A 22363-nucleotide genomic window follows, 5' to 3' on the forward strand; every position below is an offset into this window, starting at 1 on the left:
GGAAGACAAAAACAATTTGACACTAGCATCATGCTCTGACAAATCTGAACCCTGCCAGTTGTGAAGGCAGATTGTCTGATCTACTTTACACTGTCTGAGAGATGGAAAGGTTACTAAACATCTCCCCCATTAAGAAAAAGATCAAAGGCAAGTCGCTGAGCACCTTGCATTTGGAGTTTCTTTTACTTCATACAACAATCTGAGAAACCTTTGCCCTGAGTATTTGCTGATTCCTGGAATAGCTGGGGGTACAAAGCACTTGAAATTTTTATGTATGGGAACATGGTGATTCCTTGCTAAAGTTTCTGAGATGATCACCATAACTAATAAGATTTACCACAGTTGGGTTGTGTAGGTATTGAGTTCAGCTCAATAGTGATCAGTTTTAATGAAGACTAAAGAGTTTCTAGCTCTTAATTTTGTACATGATTCTTTCAAATAGAATTCTAATGCTAGGAAATTTTACTATTGTGTAAATGGTCTCACTTAAGATGTTTGTTTCTTTTGAGAAAGATATTTTTGGGTTTCTGGATATTTTAAATGTCAGTGGTTCTCTGTGCCTTACAAAAGTTCATTGTAATACATAAAGCATTTTGAAAGAAATTTTATCCTATGCTACTGCAATTCATGTGCTTTAAAGGATGTAAGTATGGTTTTGTGGTAGAAGTGAGGAGTACTCTTTTCAGAATTACAAAGGAATTTTCTTAGTAAATTTTCTAATTTGATATTAATTTACTTCTCCTAATTTCACAATTTTATTTTTATTTTCACAATAATATTCCTTTGTCATAAGAGAATTTTTTTCTCCATAACATCTTCATTTTTCACTTGTTATTATCCTTGATCTGGCCAGAAAGTTATAGGTTGCAAAATTCACACCAGAGATGGTTCTTGTATCTGGTGTGACACTGCAGTGTTGTGCCAGAAACATTTTGCTAAGGTGAGGCTTTGGATGCTGCTCCCTTCCACTTAGCTCCACAGAGGAGTCAAAGATCTTGCACTGACCTGCAGAAATCTGGGAAGTAACTGCGCTCTCCTAGATTTAAGCCTCTCTTTCTGTTTAAAACAATATTAATTAATAACAAACCAACTGACAGCCCCACAGTAATCTAAAAGGATTTATAGAAATAGAAAGTAGCAGAGCTCCCTGGAGATGATACTTTTGCTTTAGCTACTGTTGTATAGGGTGTCACTTAGTAAGACAAAAATTATTTTGTTGCACTGGACCCCTGAGGAAGAAGTTAACTTTCTTACGAGGTTGTGGGAGAAGTTTGAGACCCAGTGCTATAAAATGTCTTTTTCTTGTTCCTCTACTAGAATACAAAAATCTCTGCATTCAGGAGAAGTGCTAAGAACAGCTTCTACAGAGGCAAGTGCAAGTAGTGCCTGCATAAACCTTCATCTGAACAGGGCAATGGGAAATTGTCTCTGGTTGCACACAGGTGGGTAATATCAGAGCTTCAAAAGCCAAGTGGGGGAGGGCAGCAAGCTGTGGTAACCAGGGCTTGTCAGGGTAGGTGTCCCAGGAGTGGAATTATCCTTCTGATGGGTGCTACTGCAGAATCAGAGGAGAAGGGACAAACTCCAGGGTCCTGCTGAAAACCAATGACTAAAGAGTACCACCTTCACAGGAACAAACTGCCTCTGCAGTGCTGCAGTCTGGTCCAGAGGACAGGCAGACTGATGATTTTGCATTGATTTTCTAGAAGCCTTTGGGTCAGGCATGTGTACAGTCATGTAATTTTTGTCTGTTCTTCTGATTCCTCTCTAGAGTTTTTTCATGCCCAAATGTATGTGCCAATGAGACAGCCTCTGAATCTGAGACTATAATAAATATCCACAAAGTGATTGAACTACTTTTCTGTGAGGTGGGAAATTGGTACTTTTTTATTTGTAAGTTTATCTCTTGCTTACATTTTTTTCAAACTTATTGGTAGAAACCATACATTTTCAGTACTAAACCACTATTTTGAAAGCCTGTTTAATTTAGGCAGAGCTTTGTGCACATATGGAAGTAACTGAATGACAAGAGGTTGTTTACAAAGGGTGGAGTAGCCTCTTTTCAAGAGGCTACTCCCAATTTTTCTAAGGTTTTAAAGATCTCTGCCTCTTGTACATGCTATATATATACACAACTATAAAATATAGTCACTACATTGCACAGCTGTATAAGCAAGAATTTTAAGAGGGCCCTTAGTACTGGGTTATTCAGCAAATGTTCTGCAGTGTTATAGCAGCTGCTGGGATTTAGTTTCCTTGGTATGCTGCTTTTAGGACTGCCCATCAAATATGTTCATTGTCCTCTTTGCAGGACAATGCAAGCCATGCAAGATGCAAAACACTGCCCACTTCTTACTACCAAGGGCCTTTTTTTCTTAGTGCATTTTTTCTTTAAGAAGTACCTGCCTGACACACAGAATCTCCTTGTTTGTATTGATGTAGCACCCAGAAGTTTCACAAGAGCCCAAGGCCTGCACATGCATGGTGCCATCTTTGCAACATAGACTCTGTGGAGGAATGAGAATAGATAGACACAGAGATGTGGGAATTAATCTCTAGGAAGATAATTTGTGATGGCTTTTACTGCTGGTGGGACCTACACTGGCTGTTGACTTCTTGCTCTCCATTGTTTCAACTCCCAAAGCAGAAGGTTAGGCTGTTATTCTAACTTCCAGTACAGCTGGTCCCCATATATCAGTGTGTTACTTAAATACCAGGGTACTAATGATATGTGACACCAGTGGAAAACAAGAAAGCTGAGACCAACATTTTTGGCATATCTTTTGCTACTATATCCTCTGGAAGAACAGCCGGTGAATGAATTGACTTGTGATTTGAATTGCTGTAAGTCCACATCTCCAAGTTTTAGAATTCTGTTATATGTGAGAGGAAATTTGTGCAGGATTCATGGCTTGTCTCCCTCTCTTGTTTTGTACACTGAGGAGTTACAAGCCCAGCTTCCACTCATTGTATCTAACTTGCATTGAGTTAGTGATAATAGGAGAAGAAAAGCATGCATCAAAACAAAAGCTGTATCCTACAAGTGTTCCTGCTTGTACACTGGCTTTTAGGTAGATTTGGGCATCCAGATTGAGAAACCTTCTGCATCAATTGTCTTCTGTGCAGAGGAAGCACAAATGCAATCAGAAGGTCTGGCATGAAAAAAAAAGAACGAAAACAGGGGAGCCTTTCTTCTCATTACACAGACAGGTTTTTCTTAAAAGTCATGCAAGTTAAAATAAATACCACAGCACATAAGGCAGCACACAGAAAAATGAATTGGTGAACTACAGCACGTGTGCAGCAGCAGCGCTGCATTCCTGTCATCACACATTCCCAAAGCATAACACTGAGAGAAATATGATCTGAAACTAGTTTAAGAGGTGCTGTAAGTAAGCCAGGATTACTACCATGGTATAACACAACCTGATAGCAAGACTGAAGACTTGCTTGTGATAGGCTTTGAAACATTTTTCTTTTTTTCTATTTGGAAATTTTTTCACTTATACCTTTGCTCTTGGGGTTTTTTTCTTTCCCTTTTTGGAGGAGTTTCTCAAATGCTCTCTTCAAGAAGAGAGTTGTCTGGGCAAGCCAGTCCAACTTTTCCTTTGCCAATAAATCCATCAAGAAAGACTCCCTCTTTTTGTGACCTGGACCACAAGCATGGATTACAATTACTTAGCTTCTCTTGCATATTTGAGTAACAACAAGTACTAGTGAGAGGTTACAAATTAATAGTGTTAGTGTCAGAAGTCTAAGGACTGATGTGAAAGGGTGTGAGTGAGGTTTCTGGTTTGTTCTTGCTAGTATATCTGATTGCAAATATCTGGAAAAGTAGTGCTTCCTACAGACAAAGACAATTATGGTGTATTGCCAGACTTCCTTAACATGTAAAAGATTGCTTAAAAACATGTCTTTCAGAGTCTGAGCTCTTAACCTTTGTTAATAGAGAGATAAAAGAATCCGCACATGAAAATGGTGAGTTTACGACATGGAAAACTTTCTTCTTCGTAGATTTATAATGTTAGAGATGCTGGCAATGTATTTTCTCAGGAACTCTATTATGCAAGGCTATAAATCTAATAAACCTATAGATTACCAAACCCTGTGATGTTATACATGAGCTTGGGGTTTTTCACAAGTTCATAATTACATTTTTCCCACCTCTTCTCACACTCCATTTTTCCTCCTCCTCCTCTGCTTTCCAACTGTTTGTACTATAGGCTTTTTTCCCCACTTTATTTTTTTTTTTTATTCCTTTCCGCTCTCCCTCTCCTACTTTCAAAAACCCTGCAATTCCTTCCCAGAATCTCACAGCATCCAATCTCCCCCTTTTAAAATGTTACAGATTGTGATGGTTTTGTTTTCATAGGCCACAGAAGGACCCTCTGCTCCCTGTTTTACCTGGTTGCCTGTGACTGTGGCCTTCCTGAGTGCAAAGTCTCCCCTGTGTCCCAGTATTACCAATGTTATTTGTAGTGTTTGTTGCTGAAGCTGGGCAGGGGGAAAGGACCCCTATCATAGACCTGCAGTGTGATGCCACAAAACTCTGTGTGGCACTTGGCATCTTGGGAGTGTTAGCTCCTCCAGTGGAGTTGGGTGCTTGTCAGGCACCAGCTCAGCAGGCAGTAATAAAGTGAAGCTCTCCTAATTTCTTCTGTGGGGCAGCCAGACCAGGCTGTGTGCCACAGGCAAGGTAGAGACAGGGTAAGGGAGAACCCAGGTTTTGAATGCATAGTTTGAGAGAAAATTATTTTAGAGGTGTAGCTTGTCTTAGTGAAGAGGGGGATTTCCTCCTTGCGTGTCCTATTATTTTGCCTTTTTTATTTTAGTATTTGGCTTGTGTGCTTATTTAATTTGAAAAACCTCATGCAGTCAGTCCCCAAGCCAAGGAAGTAGCTAAGGCAGTAACACCAGCCCACCCTCTTACTGAAGCCTGCTGCTGTCCCTATGGAAACTTGTTTGTCATAGGAAGGAAGAAAAAAGTAGTCCCAGCTGAAACTTGAAATACCACATTACATGAGAGCAATTGCCATATACGTACAAGCATGCATACACATACACATGCAGAGAAATATGTATACAGGTCACCATATTGTACTCTGCTACATAATTATTTTTCAGATAAGGAAAAATGAACCTTGAAATAGGAGCTGAGATCCCAAAGTTTTAACACTGCATTTGCCGCTGGTTTCCTACACCTTTCTGTTTTTCATCTACAAAATGCGAACAGGCCTGCTCAGCAAGTAGTAAGTGTTAATGAAGATCACATGCAATAGATATTCCTAGTAAGATTTGTTTTCTCACTTATTAAAAGATAAAACATATTTTCAGAAGCAAAGATTTGGAATTGTTTCTCCACAAGACTTCAGGCTCCTTATGAACTTGGGCTGAAGAAGGGTTGTGATGGAACATATAAGAATCCTTTGTAATGTCTGATATGGAACTAAGCTTCTTTTTTGAAATTCATACTGTTAAATCTATACTTTTGAAATGGCTGCTATTATATTGCCAATTCCTGATAAGGAATTGTTAGGTTATGAGGCAGGCAGGATGCCTAATTTTTGTTTAGTTCAGACCTTTTCCCCAAGACCTCTATGGTCTATTTATCCAAGCATCACCTCTCCCTCTAGTAATGCAAGATAGAGATGGTTCCTGTTGGACACTAAATACCAAATTAGAAAAATGAATGCTTTATCTTATTCTGAATAAAAAGCTTCTGAGTTTAACCTTTCCCTTATTAAACAAAAAATCTCCCCAAAAAAACAAACAAAAAATCAAAACCCAAAACCCCCTCCAAAAAATTATGGATGAATAAAAAAACCAAAACCACTAGCTTTGCCACCATCTCAATTTTTCTCATCACTACCAAGTGTTCAGATTCCCATTAGTATAATTTATGCCTGGAAGAAGAATTTTTCCTTACTTCTAGCAAGCTCTATTAGACAATTTCCATAGCTGAGAATCTTTTCCTTACTCTGCTCTGACATAGCCATACGAATCCAGAAATTTATTTTCCTTCATTAAAAAAAAAGTAAACTTAAATGTCTCAGAATAAAATGTTGTGGATTTGTTTGTTCTTTTGTTTTGTTTTGTGTTTTTAAAGCACTTAAGTTTTAGCTTTCAGATCACATGAAGAAAATAGTTTTATTTCAGTTTGGCCACTGAAGCAAAAAAATCAATTACACTCAGAGTTCTAGCTCTTATTCCAAAGAAAACAGCCAAATCTTAAACTTGGTCTTTAATTATATATTTGATTCATCCCAGTAACAACACTTAACTTCAAACAATTCAAGAGCAGGAGGAAACTTGCTCTGAATTCCTCTCTTCAAAGAGGAGTACTCTTTCAGATACCATGTCAGAAGACTTTAAGCTGAAACCAAACAAGATAACTGTGAGAAGACTTGATAAAAGGAACTTTAGGTGACCACAGGAACAACGTCTCAATACTGAGATGTTTTTAAATTGTTTTTAAACAGATCTCCTCACATGTGGGAAGGGGAAATTGATCTTGCCAGAGGGCCAAACCACTACAGTTGCTTATTTCTCTCATTCCCTCCTCCTTTCATAGTTGTAGGAGCAAATTATTATTCATTTAAAATTACCACACATTGAAAATGGGTCATTATCTGTACCCAAAACTGTGAACCAGTCTAATTCCTACAACTGATAAGTAGATGATACCATGTGTTAATTATATGTACTGTATGACTCTTGTGACAATTCATGGAAGTGTACAAATTAAGTCAATTAAAGCCACTTGAAAGACTTCTGTGCAGTCACCAGTTCATTAGTGCACAGCACATTGCTTGAAAAGAATTGGGATGTGTGCTTTATCTGACACTTGCAGAGCCATCCCATATTTTTTTATTTGATACTTGTTAGAATATTTTAGTTGGGAATAATTATACAAAAAGCCAGTGTAAAGATCACTGTGGCCTTGTTTATTGTCAAGAGTGTTTGTGTGTGTGTCCTGCTTTGTTCTGTCTTTCTACTTCTTGACCTCATTTTTCCTCCTCATTGCTGATTCCTATTTGTCTCTTGTCTCATGTCATCTTTTAATGGAACAGATTGATATCTAGGGCTGTGTCTAGACTAGGAGAAAAGTTGAGTTTAGTTCAGCAATAAGTTGAAGCTAGCTGGCCAACTATATCCAACCGCTTCTTGACTGCTGGAAAGGCAAAGCCATCATTCATTCAATGTTTAGATAGTGGAATATGAATTTATGCTCCTAAATAGAATTTAATTTGCTTCTACATTTGGTAAAATAGGTACATTTTTTAGGTTTGATTTATCTAGGTAGTGCTAACCAATCTACCCCAACCTCAGCCTTCAAGGAGAAAAATGGAATGATTCTAAAAGTTCTTATGGTTTTTCTGGTCTGAGGGTGAAAACATGCTCTATTATAAGCTTTGCGTAGGTTGATGAGTAAATTGCTAGATGAGTAAGTTTCATGAGGGAAAATCTTATGTTTTTACTAGAGGAGCTCTAGGCCATCTTTTTTCTCATCTTAACTTTTTCCTGTTGCTACCAGTATACAAAGTATCAGTGGAAACATGTCTTTCCTGATAGCTATTCACAGCTGGAAAAAGATGAGACTGAATGAGAAAGAACCCCATAGCATTTAGCTTTCAGTTTTCTTGCTGACTTTCATTAATGTCTATTCTATTCATATGAAAGGGACTGCTGCATCCGAGCCCTTGCATAATTCTTTGGTGTGTGCGCTGCCCGCAGCAGCGCAGGCAGATGGGCTGAGGTGGCTGCTGAAGTGACTCACCCACAGCCATGCAGCAAGGCAGCCCAGGGATAGTATCTCATGGTCTTTGGTATCAAGCTCCTTCACTGATGGTCATCCTTTTACTGGTTCACCTCTATTGAAAGGTGCCAGTTACAAAATTACAGTCCTCTGTTTTTCCATGCTCTTAGAAATGTGACACAAACCACTGTAAGAAGGATTAATTATAAAAATATAAATATATAAGTAATTTAACTAGGCTGCAAAAGCAACATTTTTACATCCCTGCATTGCAGTTGTCCCCATTGATAACGGTGGCAGCACCTGACAACACCGGGCGTGCTCAGAGCCGTCTTGCAGAGGAGGAACCGAGTCCCTTTGCACAGTTCTGGTTAACTGGAGTTCATAAAATGCCCGGGTGGCCAGGCCTCACTCAAGAGGGTGCCCTGGGAGTAGATGTGTGAGCCACTGTGAGAGGATGGGAACCCCCTTCCCGCCAGCGAGGGGGCAGCCCGGGTGTCCTGGATAGCCTTGTGGAGTGTGTTGGGTTTCAATGTGGTGGTGTGGCTGACTGGGCCCTCCTGGGGAGAGCCGCTTCTTCAGGCGCCCATGGGGAAAGGCGGCGGAGGATGCGCGGGTGAGCCCCGCAGGCTCTGCGCAGGGTGCCCCGGGGATGCACATCTGTCCCGGAGCCCTTCCCTCGCTCGTGTCCGTCCGTTCGCCCCGCAGCTGGCCCGGGGCGGCAGCGTTGCCCGAAGGGGCCGATGGCCAGGCCCGGCCCGCACGGCCGCCCTGCCCGCTGTCCGCAGCCCGGCCGTGCGGGGTGCCCAGCGCTGCGCACCCGGCCCGGCGCTCCGCCGTCACTGCCCCCGCCAGGAAGGAAGGAAGGACGGACGGACGGAAAGGAGGCGGAGCGGGAGCGGGCGGGAGGGGGCCGGGTCCCTGCCGCGCACGGGGTTTCGTACGCGGGCGCCTGCGAGCCGGTGCCGCGCGGGGGAGCGCGGAGCCCGGCGGGACTAGCGCGGCTCCGGCGGGAGGGGCATGAGCCCGGGCGGCGCTCCGGCAGCGGCTGCTCTCAGCGCGGCGAGGCGGAGGGCAGGCGGCGGGCGGGCCGGGCAGGCGGGCGGAGCGGCTGGCGGCCTCCCCCCCCGCGCCGGCCCTCCCTAGCGCGGAGCCGGCGGCGATCCAGCCCCGGGGACGGGCGGGCGGGAGTCGGCGCCGACCATGGCGAGGCGCGGCGCTGCCGGGGGCCGCAGGCCGCTGCCGGCCGCCCGGGCGCCGCGGGCCTGAGGAGGAAGGAGGCGGCGGACGGGGGGGGGGGGGGGTCGCGGCTGCATCCGCTCGCTCGTCCCGCGGCCGAGAGAGGCGTCTCTGGGCCCTCCCTCCTCTCCTCTCCCTCCTCCTTCTCCTCCCGCCGCTCCTCCCGCCGCGCCGGGAGCTGCCGCCTCCTCCCCAGCGCCGGGCGCGCCGCGGTCGGGGTCGCAGCCGGCGGCCGCGGGATTTTCCTCGTTTGTTTGGGCCTTTTGTGTCGGGGCTCACAGTTGGCTAAGCACGGCCGGGCTGAATCGGGCCATTGTTCGGGACCCCCGAGCTCCCACGCTGCACATCTCTCGTCCCCAGCCCCCCTCCAGCTCCCCCTCCCCCCCGTTCCTTTTTTTGCCTGAGAAGCCACATAACGTGCCTTTCCTCCACGCAAATCTGGGAGCTATAAGCCGGACCGATTGCAAATGAAGTGTAATGCATTGTGGGACGTGTGTAAAATTGGATCATTCGAGGGAGAGGAAAAAAAAAAAGGAAGGGACCTGCGGCTGGCGCCCTAGAAGAGGGAGCGGCGAGATGCGCGCAGGTTGCGGCCCGGCGGTGGCCGCGCTAGGCTGATGGCCGGCAGCGCGCAGCCCTGACCCATGCTGCGGCGGGAGGAGTAGGCTCGGCCATCCTCAGGATGAAGAAGACGCGGAGTACGACCTTGCGGCGGGCCTGGCCTAGCTCCGACTTCTCCGACCGGGCCTCAGACCGCATGAGGTCCCGCAGCGAGAAGGACTACCGACTGCACAAGCACTTCCCCCCAGCTTTTATTTCCCAGGCATCACGGGGCTACATGACATCAGGTTTGTAACATAATTTGTGTATGCGAGAGAGCTTTATTGCGAGGCTGCTTCGAGATGTGTGTCTGGCTGGGAAGGATGTGTTGGTGGGTACGGAGGGGAGCCTGCGATCGGGAGGCTGAGTTGTTAGGAATAATGAAAAAAAAAATAGCATACATCCACCATTTTGTACCTCTGCAAGATTCACAGCGGTGTCCTCGCAATATGGTGTTTAAAATCTATTAGTCTAGTGAAATAAAATGTATGAGAGAAACGGTTGCATCTCTGTTGCGGAAGAGCAGACAAAAATGACTGGATGTGCAGAGCATGGAGCCCTTTGCGCCTTTTGTGCGTAAAAGCATGTGCTGGATATTTACTGCTCTCCCACACATTCCTCTTAAAATGCAGCTAACTCTAGTTAATTCATCAGGTTTTCGTGTTTTTCCATTTTGGAAAGGAAAAGGGTTACTTGTGGTTGCAAATGCAGTTGTCTTGTTACAGTCTCTCAGGCTTTCAGCTGCATGTTTCTGCAATGGCAAGGCATGTGTTGGTGAAAATGACTGTAAACACATTTGCATTTATTTTTGAGGTGTAGAAGGAGACCAGACCTCTGTATGTGGTGGAACGCACACGTGCATGTATATTCATTTGTCAGTGGCTTTCAAGGAAGGCCGTAGGGAAATAATGGACACTGCACCAACATGTTTGTGCATGGGAAAGAGAAAGCACAAACAAAACAAAAAACAGCGCAGGGAAAGGAGGCATCAGGGAGAGGCTTGGCCTCCGATGGAGTACTGGTGAGATTTTGGAAAGCCTCAGTACTATTTGTAGAATCTGCTCCATCCAGAAATGCATCTTAATGGCCTTGGAATTAAGGCATTTCATAAACATCCAAAAGACGACTTGGGAAAATGCTGATGAGGAGGGGGCCGGGGGCAGAAAATCCTGGAAACCTCCTTTGTTGTTCTGCTGCCTGTTTATTGTGATGATAGGACATAATGTTTCATTACTATGATGGCAAATCCCAATTTATCACAAAGGCACGTTTCTCCCTCTGAGGCACAATTTAGGTTGAGTAGGCAGATTCCTTGAAAGGAGAAAACTAAGGTATTTATAATGCATTACTGAAAACGTCTCCAGCCCTGTACTGCTGTCCCCCTTCTGCCCCATTTCTGCTGCAAAGATTGAGCCAAAGATTGTGGTTTTCAGCTATATGCTCACTTTCCTGTCCCTGGCCCTAATAAACATATCTCTTCAGTCAGGATTGGTTTTTCATGTTTTAAAAGTGCCTCGTGACTATTTTTTCTTTCATGCCCAAGTACAAGAGAAATAATGTGCATTTCATTGAAAAATCTGCCTGTGTAAGAGTATTGTGCCATTTTGGCAATTGGTGCTCTGGTTCCTGGGAAGTCACATAGTGAGTGGAAACAACAAGGAAAATTTATGCTTGGACAGCTGAAGAGGAGAATGGTTGTGTTGGTGAAGTGGTTGACTTGTTCCATTGGTGCTGCAGGACTTGAAAGTGTCTGGAAAGCTGAATCTGACAATACTGCAAATATTTTTATTGTTCTGGGTGAATGTCCTGGTATTCCCAGTGTAAGATACCCTGTGGCAGATCTGTTGAAGTCAGTACTTTTTAGGCCCTTCTTTCAGTGTGAAAGGCCATATTTAAAAGAGAAGGAGCTCACGTGAGCATTTTGTGCCAAGTGCTGTGGTTCTTGCTTGTTTTTAATTCTTCAGCAAAGTGCTCTGGCTCTGTGAAAGCTTTATGTTGGCAAGATTGGTACCAACCAAGCAGACAGTCGAACACCAGTAATCTGCAGAATCAGATATGTCACCCTGCATTTGTTGGCAGATACCCGTGTCCTTGAGAGGTAGGAGGGGGCACAGAATTTTAATCTGCTACAGATATTTTAAAGTAATTTCCAGACCAAGAATACTTGTTTATGGCTATAGAGGTTAGTCATTTCAATTGCAACAACTGAAGATAATAACAAATGTCATGTTAAGTTCTACTAATTTGTTAAAGTTTTTGGAGGAAGAACATGTTGAAAATTAAAATCAGCAAATATTTGTTGGTTTTGTTGTTTTGGGTTTTTCTTGTTGTTGGTTTTTTCAACCTTAACAACAGCTTGTTAGGCTTTTATCTGGAAATGTAATTGTTCTCTCATAATGGATAGTTGCCACATTCATTTTTTTAAAGGATCTTTGTCCACTGCCTTTCCAAATATTAGTTTTGGGAGAAATATCTACTGTGTACACTTCTCACTATTTGAAGGAAACTCTCTTCCTTGCAGGAAATTTGTAGGAAGTTCACGAGTGTAAAAATTGTGAGGATCAGAAATACAAATACTTTCTTTGTCACCCAGAGTGTTGTAGGGGAGAAAGTGTCCTGAAACACATGGGCTTTTCAGAGGGCTGCATTCTGTTTATCCAACCATTTAACCTCATCACCATTAACATTGTTGTGGTTATCTTTTAATTAAATGCCTCTTTGTTTGGAATGGGGGTGGAGGGTGGGAAAGAAACCTTGGGGTTTTGCCTCAATTACTCTGCTTGGGGAAATATGGAAATGCATACAATCAAACAACCTTCAGTAAGATGCTAAAAAGCTTGAAATGTTAATATTCAAGTATGCCTGAATTGAATGGAGAAGCTATATATATTTCTTTCAGCACAGAGAAATACTGAGTAATGGTTCTGCAGTCAATGCCATGGTGTTTTGTATGAGGAAAATACAGTCCCTAAGCAGAACCATGTTTATTATGGAAGTGCAAACCTCATGCTACAGTGGTGAAGCACATCTGATTTTAAGCAGCCTTTTCAGTAAAACTGAGTAAGGAGCAGTTTGATATTTGCTTGATTTGAAGCCGCATTGGTGGCTGGCCAGTCACATTTTCAATACTCGGGGAACAAACTGCCCATAATTATAGAAAATTGATGCAGATGCAATTCATATGAAATCTAAAGATTGTTTGACAGATGAATGGAGATGGAAGTAAGGAGGGAAAAAAGCAGACAATTTAGAAAATCACACATTTTTGCTTCTGAATAATCTCTTGATACGTGCTATTAAATAGGCTGTACTCCAGGGTTTCTTTAGGCCTCCTAGCAACCACTAGGTTCAAAGGCCATGCAAGGAGTTCATTGTTCATGCAGAATATTAATTTCCCAGTGGAGGACTGTCTTGGAGAAAAAACACTGAAAAAGAAAATTACAACAATGTAGAGCTTCGACCTTGTGTGAGAAGAGAGGCTGAAAGTTTGAATCCAATACAATTCATATACATGTATACAGTACCTCTTACTGAAAAGGGGTAAATATACTTGAAGTTTGTGATGAATTGCTGCTTAATTCAAGGGAAAATAAAGAAATCATATGCAACTGCCAAGCAGGATAAAATTTAATGCAACTTTGATGGTCTCCAAGCAGTTAAATGAAATTATATATATATATATATATATATATATTTTCAAATATTGGAAGTTTCTTGCCTCTTTTTTTCCTTCTAAATACAAAAGCAAATCCTGGATTTTGTTTTAGCAGAGAGGGGAGCTGCACCCTGTGATTGACCCAGCCATTAAATATTACTGGAACTGAGTAATGCTCTTGAAAGAAAAAACTTTTCCTGCAGCCTTCTTCATTTACTTTAATTGACAGTTCTGGTGTTGGAGGTAACATGTCAGTTTGAGATGGAGATGGTCTAGGGTAACAGTCACAGCATGAAGAAATGTCTGAAGAGCTTTCTGCAATGGTAAAAACTAATTCCAGAGCATGGTTGTTTGGAGGTTACCTTTGAAAAGTGTGCAGCTACTTTACTGCTCTTTGCTTTACATTTTCCTTGCTGAGGTTTCAGTCCTTCAAAGTTGAAGAATAAAATTCAGTCTCGTTGTCTGCTGTTACTGGAGTTTGATTACCAAGTTCAAGTAGAAGGGAAAGGAGAGAAGTATGTAACCCTGCTATCCAACTGATGGTATCTGTATGCAAATTAAAATTTGTAGGAGGAAAAGGTAACCTCATTCTCTCTTTCAGGAATGTTTGATGAAAGGTCTAGGATAAACTCTTGAAGCTCCTTGTACAGTAAGAAGGATCTTGGGAGTCATCTGAGCAAATCTGAGAGTCCTAAGTTTTTGTTTTGTTTTTTTAAAGCTTGAATCTGTAAGTCTAAAGATTAATATTTGGAGATAATTACACATGAGCTGAAGAACTCAGTTTAACGTAATTGAGAAGTGCCAAATACACACAAAGCTCATTCAGTTCTCCTGTCCCTTAATTCGGTTATCTAAAGGAATATGTTGTAGCTTGAAAGCAGCTGTATTGTAATTAATATTTAATGGAATAATCAGTATTGCATCACCTTCTTTTTTTAAATGTGGTATTAAGAAACAGCTTCCCATGTATCTTCTTAACAGTAATGTGATCTCCTTGCTTGCCTGAATTCTGAGTAGTTTTGTGTTGTTTTAGGCCAGACCCACTGCTGGGACAATAAAACCTGAGAGTGTATGGGTGTCAGGGGCTAGTAGGACCAGCTTTACCTCCTGGATCCTGCTCTGTCTCTTTTGCTTCAGTCTGTGGTGAGCTGGTGAACCTGAGGGGGTCACTCTGTTCAGTTAGTTCAGGGGCTGTGCCTGCTTTTTTGCTTGGGAGGTTACTGCTGGGCTCACTGTGTCTTTCCAGTCCCTTTTGGTCTCTGTGGCATCCACTTACTGTGACAGAGAATTAGGAACTTTCACTGCATCCTGATATGGGGGAAGGATCTAAGTGTGCTGTGTCTTCAGACCACAAACTTGGTTCAATTTCACGGACCAGTCATTTTTGCACAGTTTCTACTTCATTTTGTTTTCTCCCCGGTTTCTTGCCTAAAAGAATTCAAAAGACAAGCTCTTCTCTCCTGTAGAGCCCTGGTTTTTGTTCCTGTGGTTGTATGTGTGGTATTAACTCACATACAGTGCTGTGCCCATGCCTGTGTGTTGTGTCACGTGTATGCCTGGTCCTTGCCCACCAGGTGCCAAGACATTTTCTGCATGCCCGTGAGTTCACTTTTAGACTGAGCTGTGGGCAGTGTCCTGAGCACTGCTTGTGTGACCAAACTGCAGCTGAGTACCTGTTGCTCTTCCTGGCTGTTGTGACCTATGAGTGTGGGGATTCAGAGTCTCTTTTCTTCATGGCATTAGAAGTAAAATCAAAGAGGAATGAATACAACAAAGAAAGAGAAGACTGTGTGCCTATCTTACCTAGACCTGTTCATGTTTCTATCTCAGTTCAAAGCACTCATCTCTGCAGGGCTAAATTCCAGGTTATTTTTCCTTCCTAGCCCCTTGCTCTTGCTTGCATTCAAAGTCTCCATGTTCTCTCTGCTGGTTTGCTTGGACCTTTGGCCAGGTTGGGGTGCACAGAGGCACTCCACAATCAAGTCACCAAAGGCTGTCATTGACATTTGTATTGGAATGTCAGTCTGGGTCTGAATACATTTCTAGTTGTGCTTTCTGGTAATCCTGTGACTGAAGTAATTTTTCTATATGAACACTATCATGATAGACTACTGAAGATACAGGAAGCTCCTCTTTCAAGAGTAGACAAGGGTTCAGAACAAACACAGTACTGATTCATCACAAATAGCTCCCAGTCTTTCACAGATGTAGAGGTTATACCCCATTGGTGACACTTGATGAACCTGAAGGTGTTGAATATCTTGCCATTTTGGAATTGAATAGCAGCCACATCTTTGCAAAATGCGTTATTTGTTGGAGGGGCCTGAAATGTGAGGATTCTGCAGATCACCTTGGGTTAGCTCGATAACCTCCTCAGCTATGAGCAACAATAGGCCTTCATTTGTATGCTGGAAAGTTCAGCCCAGAGTAAACTAGTGTCTTTGTAACATTCTTTGCACGGTTTAAAGATGTAAAAGTACCATCAGAAGACCAGAAAGATTCTATTTTGCTAAGCATGTTGTAGAAATCCTCCAAAAATTGGGGGTTTTTTTTCAGTTTTCTGGAAGGTTCTTTAGTATGACTCTGCCTTATATCCCATAGCAGGTTGTAAAATATCTCTGTGAACAGCATTAAAACAGAATCAAATCCAAATTCTGGGCCACAACTCAAGTAAAGCAGTGCTGAAAAAAATTGCAGGTACAGTTACTCTTGGATCCCCTTAAGCATGCTTTACATAGTTGGAAGTGGCCAGACAGTATCAGCCATGATCAAAACTTGTCAGCTAAGTTAGAGCTTGTATAAGAATTGCTAAATAACACAATGATATTTGGGTTTTTTTCCTTGAAAAACATTATACTTTCCATTAGTGTAAATGACAAAACTACCATTAAATTACCAAAACTGGATATCTGATGGGTTTGGTGGTGTAGATGTAAATCTTCGCTTGGAAATATAGATTGCCCCTTGTAAGAAGTAACTAATTAATGCTTCATGCAATTCTGTCCAACCATTGGGTTTAGTTTTTATCAGAAGAGGGAAAAAGGATAGAGACCATTAAAAATGAGACCTGAGTGCCTGAACTTAAACTGAACACGTTCATTTATAGGTCTTTTTTTCTAGATTAATTAGATAGGACAGGAAGCAGAAACAGGGGTTAAAAGCTTTTCTAAGAGTCTCAGGAATTTGTCCTTCTGTACTTGTTCTTGCAGAATTTTTGGTATCAAGGCCAGTAGCAACCAGAGTAGTGTTAGGGAAAATGCTTGAATATTGAAGTTGCAGGAATTTCCCAAACCAGAATTTGTTGCTCCCAAGTGATTGCCTGTAACTATGAAAGGGTATGAAAGTTGTTTATAGCTACCAGCTTCCTTTTTTCAGCATATTTTATTGAGTTGGCTGCTCTACTGATGCTGTTTTGTATCTCACTCTTGGATGACATATAGGTGCTGAAATTATCTTGCTCAAATTGCCTGTGGAGGGGGGTGGGGGAAAAGGAAGACCTGGCTTTACAGCAAGTATATTTGGGTGTGCAGCATGATGGAGTGGGTAGAGCAGTCTAGTTTAGACAGAATCCTGATCTGTATTGGCAGCTTTTAAACAGGCTGCAAAAGGTAACCGAAACAAGAAAACTTGATTTTCAACAGGCTTGAATTCATTATAAAGAGAATAGCAACTTCCCCTTTTCCTTCCCTCAAAGAGAGATTAAAATCACTGGGTTTGAAAGTTAGTAGGTGAGGGATGTATTCCCAGTTGTATCAGTCACTGACTTTGTTTTCCTGGGTACTTTTAACTGTTTCTGCAGTTCTCTGTGCTTCTGTTTTAATCAGTTCAGTAGGAGAACCTTTTCCTTTGTTTTATACTGTAATATTGCCCATCACAAAAAAAGGATCCTTTCTCAACCCAGGCTTTGATTTGGTAATGGCAGGTAAGAACAGACATCCAGTAGTAGGTGTGTTCAGTGTGAACATAGCAATCCTCATTCTGCAAGTGAAATCTCATGTTCAGATCAACACTGTGTTCTCAGAATTTTCCATCTCGCTTCCTGCAAGCCAAAAGAGAGAGCCTGTTTATAATACCAGCAGTAAATGGTGTGGTGTGAGTGTCATTTGGTACTGTTATCACTATTACCTTGTCAACCAACTCCTCACAACCCAAAAATAGTTCTGTTTTTTATCAAATTGTAGATTATGTGATTCCTAAAATTTTAAAGTATATGTGCGTTTTTTTGTTGCTTCAGTGGGAAATACTATCTGCAGAAGATAGCTACAAATGCACAATTTACGAGAAATTTTAAGTTTTGATATTGAAAAACACATCTTGATGTTTTTATTAAATTTCATAAGGTGTAAAAGCACCAGAGTAAGAATAAACTTAAACTGCTTTTATTTTGTGGACCTTATGTGGATATTTGGGTATTGTGAAAAAGAATGAAGGAAAAGTTGATCACATTTATAGTAGGTCTTTTTATTTAACTAAAGGAGCAAGAAGAGACAGCTGAGGCATCTTGCCAGTCTTTCATTTTGCATCTGTCTTGCAAAGTTACTCCTAACTTTTGTTTCTGTGTGATACATTAAAGGTATAGGCAGTACAGTGCATTCAGCTTTCAGCTCTAAACAATTAAGCAGTAACTGCTTCTGTTCAGCAGTTTTTCTTTTCAAAAGTTGTCCAGATAACCTAGATGAGCTGTAGCTCTCTCTTTTCCTATGCCTTACTGACCAGGGGTTTTATTTTGAAAAGCATGTCTAATGTGAGAGTAGAACAGGCCCACAGATACTATTTGTCATCTTCTCAAACATGATTAGGAGTGCAGGTGCAGTTTGGCTGGGATGCTGGAACTGAAGGAATATGAGAATATCTTCTTGTGTTTCAGTGATATCTGTCCTCACTGTGGTATTTGTGTCAATGAAAGATCTTGTACACCCATTGTTCAGGTGCCAGTAGTGATAAATCTGCATTTAATGATCTCAAAACATCTTTTCTAGTTACCATTTCCTTTCCCAGCTATATTGTTTAAAGAAAAAAACCGGAATGGCTCTTTTTAGTGAATCTGACCTGCACATTTTGTGGCTTAGAGAGTATAATAGACACTTCAGAAATACTTAATGCGGCCTGGAAAAGGCAAAGTTCAGTATGAAAGCTGAGTTCATCATAGCACAGGAAGCTGTGCTGGGAGAATCTAGATTGTATAAATTAGTTTCTTTGCCCATTTGTGTTCTTTTAATTTCCTCCATAATTTCCTATGAGTTTCCTGTTGATGACCTGTGACCTAGTTTTGTAGATGAACTTCTGACCATATGTAACAATGTTGTAAATGCTATAAATTGGAGTGTTTATCCTGTAGGCCAGTAAAGATGATGTACTAAATTTCATTGTGATACTTGACTTTGTCTCTTAAATTTTCACGACATTTCAGAGTGAAGTACCATTCTTCATTTTCATAGGACATTCTAAATTCTGCTTTTGTGAGACTTTGCATTCTTGGACCATACTGTGGCCTGTTTCACAAAATGTGAGCCTTAAACTAAATATTTTTTTAAACGGAGTGAAGCAGAAATATTTTTTTTACAAGTTTTTCTTCAGATTTGTGTGCTTTTGGGTGTAATTACTGCATTGCTGGCTGGGTGAGTAGAGTGGCCAGAAACTTGAGAGAAGTTTATTGCCTGTAACATGAAGTTTGGAACAGCTGCAACCTCCACTTGTAAATTGGGCGTGTCTGCAGTACATCTCTTTTGAGGGATGGAGGACAAATTCCAGTGGCCATGGAAAGTTCACCCAAGGCCCGAGCAATCCCTCAGCCTCTGGTTTCAGGGCAGTTTCATGGATGAGGAGATGGGATTACAGGTGGGAGCAGATTGGCTGGCTGTTTGTCTGTGCACTGACCTCCTCCCCTTGCACTAGTCCAGTCAAAAATTATCAATAAAGGAAGTCCATTTTCAGGGAATATTCAGGGGTTTGTAATATGTTACAAATAGATCTTTAGTCTCTGCTTTCATTATGGATGGATGTAGTTACTTTTCTTTCTATTTAGATACAAATGTTCCATAAGCAATGAATTTCAAGAGTGAAATCTTAAAATTGTATTTGCATGGGATGTCTGCATAGGAATGGATTTGACTGAAATGTTTTCACAGAACAGAGAAGCAAGAAATGGTTTTCTGCATTTTTTTCCTTCCAGTTTTAATGAAATCTCAGTTTCTGAACAACTTCTTCCAATTTTGTTGGAAAAATATATAGCCATCCCTAAATGAAATATTTCGCATTTTTTGCTTGTTGCTAAAATCATGAGGCGTTTTCCTTTGAATCTATCTTAGGTTCGGTCTGTGTAATTATTTTAATTGCAGAAATATTCTTCAGTAACCATAGGTGTAAAATTCAGGCATGTTTTAGAGACCTGGCTTTAAAAATCACATTCATAACTACCTCTTTTCACAAGAGGCTGGAGTAGCTATGTGAGGCATTGTTTATATTAGAGCCACATACAATAACTTTTCCCCAGATGTGGTCAGCCATATAGCCTGTTGTGCAGCACAGTAAAATATGATTTATGTAAGTTTATTTAATTGGATACGTGGCGAGCCTGTGCTCTGTGTGCATGTGCTGATGGTTCTACATGAGAATGTACCTTAAGGCCCCAAGGGTCTGACTCTGTCCTTTAGTGGGAAAGTGCACAGAGTTTTGGTTGACTGTTTAGATAGGAAACCTTAACACACAGCAGCACTCCTTCCATGAGCAATGCATGTACTCATCTCTCTTGCACGTATTCTTTGCCTCCATAGGAGAATTGGAAAGGCTGACAAGAATGTAGCTGTAACTGCTGAGTAATTCTCCCTTTTAATTGGAGTCTGCCTTTGAATTAGGGCCACAGATGGGACAGCTAGAGAAACTGGGACAGGTTTACCAGAAACAAGGGCGGGTATGATGGCAGAGCACAAAAAGAGGAGTCATGAGCAGAGTTGCTGTTCTGCCAGAGAAGGCTGATGTTGTGTTCTGGTCATGAGAAGTATGCTTCACTTTTACCAGCTCACCCTTAGATTTCAATTTAAGTCCTTAACCTGGCTGTATTTAAGTCAGGACTATTGGTCTTTCATTTGCATGTCTCTGAGCTAATTTCAAAATTGATACAATATTTTTTCTGCCTACCAGATGATAATCTCGTCTGGTTTTCATCGCAGTGCTGATTGTTCCAAATAGACCAACAGGCTCTACAATACAGTACACTTGGCTTTTTATGGTTATTCTTTTTTATCCTAACAGTGATCCCTTTTTCACACCTACAACAGTGTACTTAAGTACAATGAAGTGTTTCACTGTAGATTACATTTAGAGTTAAATTATGAAAAGGTAAGTTAAAAGAGTTGAGGTAAAAAGCTCAACATGCCTGTGTCATCATAATTCATTCACTAATTAATGTTGCAGTTGAATAGGATGGTGTGGATCAAGCAGTGAGAAAGCATACAAAAAGGTGTTGATACTGAATTTTACTAGTGTGTTGGTGTCAGACCAAGCTTTGTCAGTACTAGGCATGTCAAAATTGTCTGACAGCACATCTACCCATGGGAAGGGTCATTTTATCTCTAATAGCAAATTAGCTTCAAACCTGCTCCTCAGATCAGAGCATTTGACCTCTTATGTGCTCCTGAATGGATGGATGCATGTGTGTGATTGCTGTGCATAACTTTGGGAGGGGTATTTTGCTCTGGGGGACCAGCAAGGAGAAAAAAACCATCTAAAACCTGCTCTGGTATACGTTGTCTTTCAATAGCAGTTTTGGATTATGTTTTTCCAGCAACAAGTAAGAACCTGGGAGTGGCTGTGCCAGTTAAGACCCTGGTCTGCCTTGCCCACTCTGCTGTGTCCAGCTATAACCACAAACAGGTATCTAAGGAAGTGGAGGGAGAAAGCAAGTGCATCTGGTGCTCCCCCTGGTGTGCTTTCCATCCTTTGCTATTGGTTCAGGCAATACAGTTTGTTTAGCAGTCCTCATGAAGTTTTGCTTGCAGGTGCACTCTGTGATACCAGGCAGTGTTAGGGGAGTGACAACCTCGCCTTGCATGAGGGGAGCTGCACTGTGGCAGCCCCAAGTTGTGTGCATTGTCAGTACTAAACTAGCATTAGGTTTCATCCTGTCCTCTTTTGCTGCTTTTCCTAATAATGAGGAATATATGCACATGAGAAGGAGGTTTTCAGGTTCTTGGTATTTTTGGTGGTGGAAAAGCAGCAGATCAGCTGTTAGGTCAAGAGGCAGCATTAATCCCATGTCTCCAAACAACATAGACATTGCAGATTCCTGTAACTGGGATTCATGTCATCACACATTCTCTTCTGAAGTCACGAAAGAAGCATTTGTTAATTATTTCTGTAATTCCATTTACTCCTTTCACATAGTTTTCTTCTCTTAGTTCCTTCCTTTCCTTTCCCTCTGAATTCTGGGCCTTATGAGCCCTCTCATCTCGAAGGTGACATGCCTAGATGAAAGGCTTGCATTAAGCAGGAATTTCTTGTTGTATCAACTCTTGACATTCCAAAAAAATATCAACTCCTGATTCAAATTCCAAGCAGGATCTGGTGCCAAGGCATTAGTTGTTTCCAAGTCTCCTGCTTATAGGTAAAGTGGAACTGCTGTTTCAAGACAGCTGTTGACCTGAGAAAAGGATGCAGAAGTGGATCCTAATGTTTCATTTCTCTAAGGTATCCCTTTTCCTTATTTTGAAGGCATTGGCTGGCTCACAAGATTAATCTTGGTTCAGCTAATAGCTAAAGGCCATAACTTTACAGCATGGCTTCCTGAGCTTATGACACATTGGGTGTCTCTGTAAAAGTGCTGGTTTTTTGAAGAAGGCAAATGTTCAACATCTCTGAAGGCTGATGGACTGCAGGGCTTTCAAAATTCACATACCTGGATTTTCATATGGGCCTGAACTAACTCTATCTATGTGCTCAGTGGGTTGCCTTTGAAAACACTAGTGGAGTGTGGAGCTGAATACAGTCAACATTCTGCAGAGCTGCCTGAGTATCCATCAAAATTATGTCCCCAAGCCCTGTCAATCCATAGACCAGCATAACAGAAATAAGTGTTCTGAAATAAATTTCAGATGTGTTGTGTAGAAGTGGATGGA

General features: G+C 41.7%; 1 protein-coding gene across 6 annotated transcripts in view; it reads left to right on the forward strand.

The window, feature by feature from the left end:
• Positions 1–22363, forward strand: part of STOX2 (storkhead box 2) — a 143998-nt gene that overhangs the window by 62441 nt on the left and 59194 nt on the right. The window contains exon 1 of one of the 6 annotated variants that reach the window (XM_071432172.1): positions 9168–9843. The exons of 4 other annotated variants lie outside the window; for them this stretch is intronic. In XM_071432172.1, the coding sequence (XP_071288273.1) occupies positions 9678–9843 (166 nt within the window). In that variant the 5' untranslated portion in view covers positions 9168–9677. Of the gene's footprint in view, positions 1–9167; positions 9844–22363 lie in introns of those variants that run through there. One more of the 6 variants, XM_071432173.1, reaches the window with a different exon arrangement.

The sequence above is a fragment of the Agelaius tricolor genome, unplaced genomic scaffold (genome assembly GCF_023055355.1).
Source record: "Agelaius tricolor isolate 1412-34295 unplaced genomic scaffold, bAgeTri1.0.p SCAF_8, whole genome shotgun sequence".
In the NCBI taxonomy this organism is placed as follows: domain Eukaryota; kingdom Metazoa; phylum Chordata; class Aves; order Passeriformes; family Icteridae; genus Agelaius; species Agelaius tricolor.